This window comes from Otolemur garnettii, unplaced genomic scaffold (assembly GCF_000181295.1).
Source record: "Otolemur garnettii isolate 467f Iridium unplaced genomic scaffold, OtoGar3 scaffold00007, whole genome shotgun sequence".
NCBI classification, from domain to species: domain Eukaryota; kingdom Metazoa; phylum Chordata; class Mammalia; order Primates; family Galagidae; genus Otolemur; species Otolemur garnettii.
The window spans coordinates 7,266,085-7,274,735 of record NW_003852402.1 but is presented as its reverse complement, the minus strand read 5'-3'; the positions used below and the strand labels follow the sequence as shown (position 1 = coordinate 7,274,735).

General features: G+C 44.2%; 1 protein-coding gene across 3 annotated transcripts in view; it reads left to right on the top strand.

The window, feature by feature from the left end:
- Window positions 1-8,651, top strand: part of EP300 (E1A binding protein p300) — a 106,089-nt gene that overhangs the window by 67,120 nt on the left and 30,318 nt on the right. For all 3 annotated transcript variants that reach the window (XM_023509283.1, XM_023509282.1, XM_003783168.3), the window contains 6 exons: window positions 478-555; window positions 1,112-1,221; window positions 3,409-3,546; window positions 4,597-5,034; window positions 6,490-6,669; window positions 6,850-6,994. In XM_023509283.1, the coding sequence (XP_023365051.1) occupies window positions 478-555; window positions 1,112-1,221; window positions 3,409-3,546; window positions 4,597-5,034; window positions 6,490-6,669; window positions 6,850-6,994 (1,089 nt within the window). The remainder of the gene's footprint in view (window positions 1-477; window positions 556-1,111; window positions 1,222-3,408; window positions 3,547-4,596; window positions 5,035-6,489; window positions 6,670-6,849; window positions 6,995-8,651) is intronic.

Here is an 8,651-nt window from a genome sequence, read left to right as displayed (position 1 = left end):
TTTTTTTTTTTTTTTTAAAAGACAGAATCTTACTCTGTTGCCAGGTTAGAGTGCCATGGGCCTACCTCTGTGGTTCTCAACCTTCCTAATGCCACAAATCTTTAATACGGTTCCTCATGTTGTGGTGACCCCCCCCCACCATAAAATTATTTTTGTTGCTACTTCATAACTGTAATTTTGCTACTGGGACTACAGGCAACCACCACAGTGCCTGGCTGGCTATTTTGTTGTTGTTGTTGTTGCTGCTGCAATTGTCATTTTTAGCTGGCTGGGTTTGAACCCTTGGTGCATGTGGCTGGTGCCATAACCACTGTGCTACGGGAGCCAAGCCCTGAATTCAAGATAATTATTAAATATATTTTGTGGATTTTTAAGGTCAGGAGGGGCCAGCTGGTATACAAATACTTCTTTAACCATTTCTGTTTGTTTTTTCCTACCTTCCTTTCCTTTCATTTTTTTTTTTTTTTTCTGCTCCAGATGGTCCTCTGTCTGACCCAGCAATGATCCGTGGCAGTGTACCAAACCAGATGATTCCTCGGATAACTCCCCAACCTGGTAAACTGTTAAATTCATGGTCATTTTTATTAAATAGCAGAATTCCTGGTTGCTAATAGTTGGTACCTTGATTCCTGTTTCAGGCCATTAACAAGTGTTACAATTACCCACTTGAGAAATTAGAAAATCTCTTGGAGGGTGGCAGCTATGGCTCAAAGGAGGTAGGGCACCAGCCCCATATACTGGAGGTGGCGAGTTCAAACCCAGCCCTGGCCAAAAACTGCAAAAAAAAAAAAAAAAAAGGAAATCTCTTGGAGTTGAACCCCATGGAGGATGAAGAGTAGGTTGACTGACAGGTCCACGGACAGATGGCAGAAAATGATCAGGCATGCGTTAGTGTAGTTAGTAAAATTCAGTTCAGAAATCATGTTAGTTAATGTGCTCATCTGTATCTGCTGTGAATTAATCAGGTTCATTTATAGTTAGGAGGTTGAAATGAAAGCAGGTTCCTTTATTCATCCTGGTAAAATGGTGTATAATCGTATATAAGAACTCTGACTTTTAATCTCCAGTTTCACACAGGTGTTGAGGTCGATTATTTTGCTTGAATTTATAGGTTTGAATCAATTTGGCCAGATGAGCATGCCCCAGCCTCCTCTAGGACCCCGGCAAACCTCTCCTCTTCAGCACCATGGACAGTTGGCTCAACCTGGAGCTCTCAACCCGGTCAGTTTGTCTTCTTTGGGTAATGTTTTTGGACCACACATTTTAAAAGTCCTTTTGTTTGTTTACTTTTAATTCATAAACAAAAATTCTCACCCTTAAGGCATAAGTCTTTATTCTTATAGGTCTAATAGAAGAAGCTGATAGAAAGCAGCCAGCTCACTATCCTGGAGTCTCAATGTTTAGTGTCTTCCACACTTTTCAGTCATCTCTCTTTCCTGATGCCTATCTTTCCCTGTCCAGGCAGGAAACCATCTGTCTTTTTCAAGGGTGATGGAGGGGCAGTTGCCTGGTTTGGAGCCTGGAGAAGAGGGAATGAGCATCTTGCCAGTCCTTAGGCAAACATTTTTTTCTCCCACGAGAGGTACCACCCTGGACCTTATGCATACTTCTTTTGTTGTTGTTGAGATAGTCTCTTTCTGTTGCCTTGGGTAGAGTGCACTGGCATCATTTAGCTCACTGAAACCTCAAATTTCTGGGCTCAAGTGATTCTCTTGCCTCAGCCTACCAAGTAGCTGGGAGTATAGGCATCCACCTCTAGGTCTGATTATTTTTTCTTTTCTTTTCTTTTCTTTCTTTTTTTTTTTTTTAAACAAGAGTCTCACTATATTACCCTCAGTAGAGTGCCATGGCATCACATCTTACAGCACCCTTAAACTCTTAGGCTTAAGCTATTCTCTTGCTTTAGCCTCCCAAGTACCTGGGACTACAGGTGCCTGCCACAACTCCCAGCTATTTTTCTGTTATAATTGTCATTGTTGTTTGGTAGGCCTGAGCTGGATTTGAACCCGCTTGCTTTGGTGTATGTGCCCTAGCCGCTGAGCTACAGGCATCAAGTCCTGGCTATTTTTTTGTTTCAGTTGTCATTGTTGTTTAGTAGGCCTGGGCTGGGTTTGAACCCATCAGACCCTGTGTATGTATCAGCTTTAAGTACTGAGCTGTGCTGCTGAGCCTGGATTTTCTTTTTTCTTTTTTCTTTTTCTTTTTTTTTTTTTTTTTTGAAACAAGATTCTCATTATGTCACCCTGTGTAGGGTGCTATAACTTCACAGATCACAGCAACCTCAAACTCTTGGGCTTAAGCAGTTCTCTTGCCTTAGCCTCCAAAGTAGCTGGGACTATAAGGCACCCGCCACATAGCCCAGCTTTTTGTTGTTGTTGTTGTTGTTGTTGTCATTGTTGTTTAGTAGGCCAGGGCTGGGTTTGAACCTTCCAGCTTCAATGTATGTGTTTGGCACCCTACTCACTGAGTCAGAGGCACTGAGCCTCAACACCCAGCTATTTTTTTGGTTGCAGCCGTCATTGTTTCTGGTGATCTGGGCTGGATTCAAACTCACCAGCTCAGGTGTATGTGGCTGGCGCCTTAGCTGCTTGAGCCACAGGTGCCAAGCCTAATTTTTCTATTTTTAGTAGAGATGGGGTCTCACTCCTGCTTAGGATGGGCTCGATCTCCTGGCCCCAAGCGATCCTCCCACCTCAGCCTGACCCACCATGCCTGGCTATCTTAATTCGAATTCTTATCCAGCCATTCAGCCTTCCACATTGGCTTCAACCCACCCCTTATCTTTTAAAATTAGCTGATACCTTCAGTTCTTGAGCCTTTTGGAGCTTCTTCAGCTTTACTAATTCTCTCCAGTCTGCCACTTTTAACAAGGATTCTTATTCTACCTTTTAATCTAGGAAATAGATTTTATTCCTCGAATGGTTTTGGCCTCTGGTACTCTGGATTTCCATCCTTTCTTGAATGCCTGGGTTCGTGTAGGGTAATTTTAGGTGAAGGGAACTTTAATGTCATAATTCTGTATTATTTGTGGATTGTGAATTCTAGTACATTTAGCCACAACTTGTAAGGTTTTACTATTTTTTTCCCCATTAGAGTCTTAAGAGTTTGTAGCTCATGACATCATGAGCCGCTCTCCTCACTTAGAGTATGCAAAGAAATAGTTATCTCTCTTCCTTGTCAGTGTTGTAGGCATAGTTGTCTAGAATGTGTGTTTGTCCCTATTCTACCTAACCTTGGTGTGAGTGTAAGTTGTTCCACCACTTTCTGTTATCCTCCTCCTTCACCTGTTCACTTGCCTCTGGTCCTTCTCTGCTCAGTAAACCTGACAATAGGCCCAAAGTAGTGGATGATTTCAGTCTCAGTGGAATAACTAATTAAACAGTTCAGTGCTCTCTGGTTTTTTTGCAGCCTATGGGCTATGGGCCTCGTATGCAGCAGTCTTCCAACCAGAGCCAGTTCCTTCCCCAGACTCCATTCTCATCACAGGGGATGAATGTAACAAATATGCCTTTGGCTCCATCCAGCGGTCAAGCTCCAGTGTCTCAAGTATGTCTCAATGAGTGGATTTTTTTTTTCCTTTTTTTTTTGTTTCTTGAAACTTGTCTTGATCTAGGTTTTTATAGGGGAGAATGGGAGCAAATACTGGAAGCAGACTTCTAGTATTATTCTGAACATGAGATTATTCTATGACATAGCAATGGTTTTATTTGTTACAGATTAGGAAATAATTGAAATTGGTGATTTGAACTTTCTTTAAAAAAGTAAGTTGTTGGCTCGGCGCCTGTGGCTCAAGCGGCTAAGGCGCCAGCCACATACACCTAAGGTGGCGGGTTTGAATCCCCAGTCCAGGCCCGCCAAACAATAATGATGGCTGCAACCAAAAAATGGCCAGGCGTTGTGGCGGGTGCCTGTGGTCCCAGCTACTTGGGAGGCTGAGGCAGGAGACTTGCTTGAGCCCAGGAGTTGGAGGTTGCTGTGAGCGTGATGCCATGGCACTCTACCCAGGGGGATAGCTTGAGGCTCCATCTCAAAAAAAAAAAAAAAAAAAAAGTAAAAAGTAAAATGTTTGGGGGATACCTGGCTGCTCAGTGGGTTAGGACACTGGCCGCATGCTCTGCAGCTGGTGGGTTTGAACCCAGCCTGGGCCTGGCACCCCCCCCTGCCCCCCCCAAATAGCCAGGCATGGCAAGTACCTATAGTCCCAGCTACTAGGGAGGCTGATACAAGAGCTTCATCACTTGAGCGCAAGAGATGAAAGTTGCTGTGAGCTCTGATGCCACGGCACTCTACCAAGGGTGACAAAGTGAGACTCTGCCTCAATTTCAAAAAATGTTAGTAAGAATTATACGAGGAGGAACTCCATACTTCATTCACTGTCCCAAGCTTCTGCAGTGGCCACTGCCATTCTGCTGAGTGGTTTAGAGTCTGTTTATTTATGTTCTATATTGTTTGTATTATCCAAAATTAGGCCCCTCATAATGGGATTTTTAATGTATCTTGATACAGTTTGTGTCCTCATTGCATATAACCTGTCTGTGTAAATATTTCTTCAGTTCTACTTTAAATTACCCCATTGTACATATTTTATTTTAATAGGCACAAATGTCCAGCTCTTCCTGCCCAGTGAACTCTCCTATAATGCCTCCAGGGTCTCAAGGGAGCCACATTCACTGTCCTCCTCTCCCTCAACCAGCTCTGCATCAGAATTCACCCTCTCCTGTGCCCAGTCGTACCCCTACCCCTCACCACACTCCACCAAGCATAGGATCTCAGCAGCCACCAGCAACAGCAATTCCAGCCCCTGTTCCTACTCCTCCAGCCTTGCCACCAGGGTCACAGTCCCAGGCTCTTCATCCCCCTCCAAGGCAGACACCTACACCACCAACGACACAACTTCCCCCTCAAGTGCAGCCTTCCCTTTCATCTGCTCCTTCAACTGACCAGCCTCAGCAGCAACCTCGCTCACAGCAGAGTACAACAGCTTCTGTGCCTACCCCAACAGCACCACTGCTGCCTCCGCAGCCTGCAACTCCAGTAAGTAGAGATTTGGATATAGGCAGAAGCATTTCAGACCAGGTGTGGTGGTTCACATGTATAATTCCAGCACTCTGGGAGGCTGGGCTGATGCATAGCTTGAGCTCAGAAGTTTGAGATCAGCAAGAGCGAGACTCCATCTCTGCTAAAAATAGAAAAACTAGTCAGGCATGATGGTGGCTTCCTATATTCCCAACTACTGAGGAAGGCTGAGGCAAAAGTACCCCTTGAGCTCTAGAGTTTGAGGTTGTTCTGAGCTATGATGCCACAGCACTCTACCTAGTGCAATGGAGTGAGACACTGTCTCAAAAAAAAAAAAATTTAGAAAAACGATAGGGTTTGCCGGATATCCTGTTAAAATATGATAATTCAAAGTAGCCATGGAGTTTACAGTTTTTTCTCCTTTTCTGCACATTTAAAACAAACAACAAAGATAGCTAATCTTCCTTATTTGCTTTCATTCATGTCTTTGTAAATGTGAACTTCCTGGCCAGGCACAGTGGTTCATGCCTGTAATCCCAGCACCCCAGCACTCTGGGAGGCCGAGACGGGTGGATTGCCTGAGCTCAGAAATTCAAGACCAGCCTGAGCCGGAGTGAGACTTCTCTTGTCTAAAAATAGCCAGTCATGGCTCAGCGCATGTGACCCAAGTGGCTAAGGCGCCAGCCACGTACACCTGAGATGGCGGGTTCGAATCCAGCCTGGACCTGCCAAACAACAATAATGGCTGTGACCAGAAAATAGCCAGGGGTTTTGGTGGGCGCCTATGGTCCCAGCTTCTTGGGAGGCAGAGGCAGGAGAGTTGCTTGAGCCCAGGAGTTGGAGGTTGCTGTGAGCTGTGATGTTACAAAACTCTACCCAGGCTGACAGCTTGAGGCTCTGTCTCAAAAAAAAAAAAAAAAATAGCCAGTCATTGTGGCAGGCATCTATAATAGCCCCAGCTACTTGGGAGGCGGAGGCAAAAGAATTGCTTAACCCCAAGAGTTTGAAGTTGCTATGAGCTATGATGCCATAGCACTCTACCTAGGGTGGTGAGACTCTGTCTCAGAAAAAAAAATTAAATAAATGTGAACTTCCCTGAAGCAGTCATCTTTAAAATCCCCACTACTCACTACCAGAGAATCATACTCAACAAAGAAACATTTGCTAGCAATTTTTATATATCCAAATAGCTAGTCTTTATAATTCCTTAATCTCCTCTAAAGCATAATTAAAGTAGGTCAAATGGACATACCAAGTGAAGCACCATAAATGGATATAATGGTACTATCCAAAGAGTTGAATTCTAGGGTGGCACCTGTGGCTCAAGGAGTAGGGCACCAGCCCCAAATACCAAGGGTGGCAGGTTCAAGACCGGCCCTGGCCAAAACTGCAAAAATAAATAAGTTTTAAGAAAAAAGTCTGATTCTACAATTGGCAAAGCTCACTGTGTGTTTTCTTCCCTTTTCTGCCTAGCTTTCCCAGCCAGCTGTAAGCATTGAAGGACAGGTATCAAACCCTCCATCTACTAGTAGCACAGAGGTAAATTCTCAGACCATTCCTGAGAAGCAGCCTTCACAGGAAGTAAAAATGGAGCCTAAAATGGAAATGGATCCGCCAGAACCAACAGATACTCAGTCAGAAGATATTCCAGAGGTAAGAGTAGAGCAGTTACTGCTGTGATTTCATAGGACCTCAATCTAGAAACCTAATTTATAAAAAAATCAGTATCGCAGGAAAGAATTCTGATAATTTAGGTCTTGTCTACAGGGGAGAATGAGTATCATTAATGATATTTATTGATTGTCAATTGGATATTTCTACTGTTTCTTTTAGACTAAAGCCGAAGATTGTAAAGTAGAACCTGCAGAAACAGAAGAAAGGGGGGCAGAATTAAAAACTGAAATGAAAGAGGAGGAAGATCAGCCAAGTACTTCGGCTACCCAATCTTCTCCAGCTCCAGGACAGTCAAAGAAAAAAAGTAAGTCTCTCAGGCTCTTTGTTTCTGCACACAGTGATGAAAACTACGGAACCACAGTAGATTTGGTATCAGGCCCCTTGGGCCTCAGAAATTGCTATTAATGTGATTTCATTACGCTTTGAGCCATGGCTGTTCTTTGCATTATTAAGTACCATTGAGAAAGAATTTCTCTTTCCTAAGGTATGTTAGGGGTTTGTTTGTTCATTTTGAGACAGAGTCTCACTTTGTTGTCCTCGGTCTGAGTGCTGTGGCATCATAGCTCACAGCAGCCTTTAGCTCTTGGACTCAAGTGATTCTCTTGCCTCACCTTCTGGAGTAGCTGAGACTACAGTTGCCTGCCACAGTGCCCAGCTATTTTCATTTTATTTATTTATTTTTTTGGTACAGACTTCTGTCACCCTTCACACAGCTCATTGCAACCTCCATGTCCTGGGCTTAGGCAATTCTCTTGCCTCTGCCTCCCAAGTAGCTGGGACTACAGGTACCTGCCACAATGCCCGGCTATTTTTTTGTTGCAGTTTGGCCAGGGCTGGGTTTGAACCTGCCACCTTCGGTATATGGGGCCAGCACCCTACCCACTGAGCCATAGGCGGTGCTCCACCCACCTGTTTTTAGAGACAGGTATCTCGCTCTGAGTCAGAGCAGTCTCAAACCTTTGAGCTCAGGCAGTCCACCGTGCCCAGCCTCCTTAGGTATGTTCTCTTGCTGTAACCACTATCATTTCATCAGTGCTCAATGGTTATTACCCCTAAAAATGATCTCTTGGCCAAGTGCAGTGGCATGTATCTATAATCCCAGCACTTTGAAGGCCAAGGCAGATGGATTGTTTAACACAAAAAGTTCAAAACCACCCTGAGCAACATAAGGGGATCCCATCTCTATAAAAAGTCTATTTTAGTTAGCCATGCATGGTGGAATATACTTGTAATTCACCTACCAGAGAGGCTGAGGTAGGAGAATCATTTGGAGCCTTGGAGTTTGAGGCTGCAGTATGCTATGATTTTGCTCCTATCTTTAAAGAAATAAAAAATACAATAAAATTATCTCTTTCACAAGAGAGAAATTGTTAAATGATGGCTTTAATTAAAGTGCAGGAAAGAATAACAATAATAATAGTAACATTTATCATTCAGCTCTTGTGGGCCAAGCCCCCGCATTGTCTTTTTTAATGACTTCACAACTGTTGAGGTTATTACTCAGAAAGTAAAGTAACTTACCTCAGGTTACTCAACTGGTCAGTGCTTGGGCTGAGGTGCAATCTAGGCAGGCTAAAAAAGTCTCTGTTGAAATTGAGTTGGTCAGGCAGGACATCCAGTGCTGCTGGGTGGAGTGTTCAGCTCTAATAATCCACAGATAATAATTCACTGTTCTGACATCAGAACTTCTGTGGCTCTATGACACTTGCCTATGGCGTGAGTAGGACTTATGTTAAGATTAGTCTGCTGGGGGCTTGGCGCCTGTGGCTCAAGCAGCTAAGGGGCCAGCCACATACACCTAAGGTGGCGGGTTCGAATCCAGCCCGAGCCCACCAAACAATAATAATGGCTGCAACCAAAAAGAAAAATAGCAGGGCGTTGTGGCAGGCGCCTGTAATCCCAGCTACTTGGGAGGCTGAGGCAGGAGACTCGCTTGAGCCCAGGAGTTGGAGGTTGCTGTG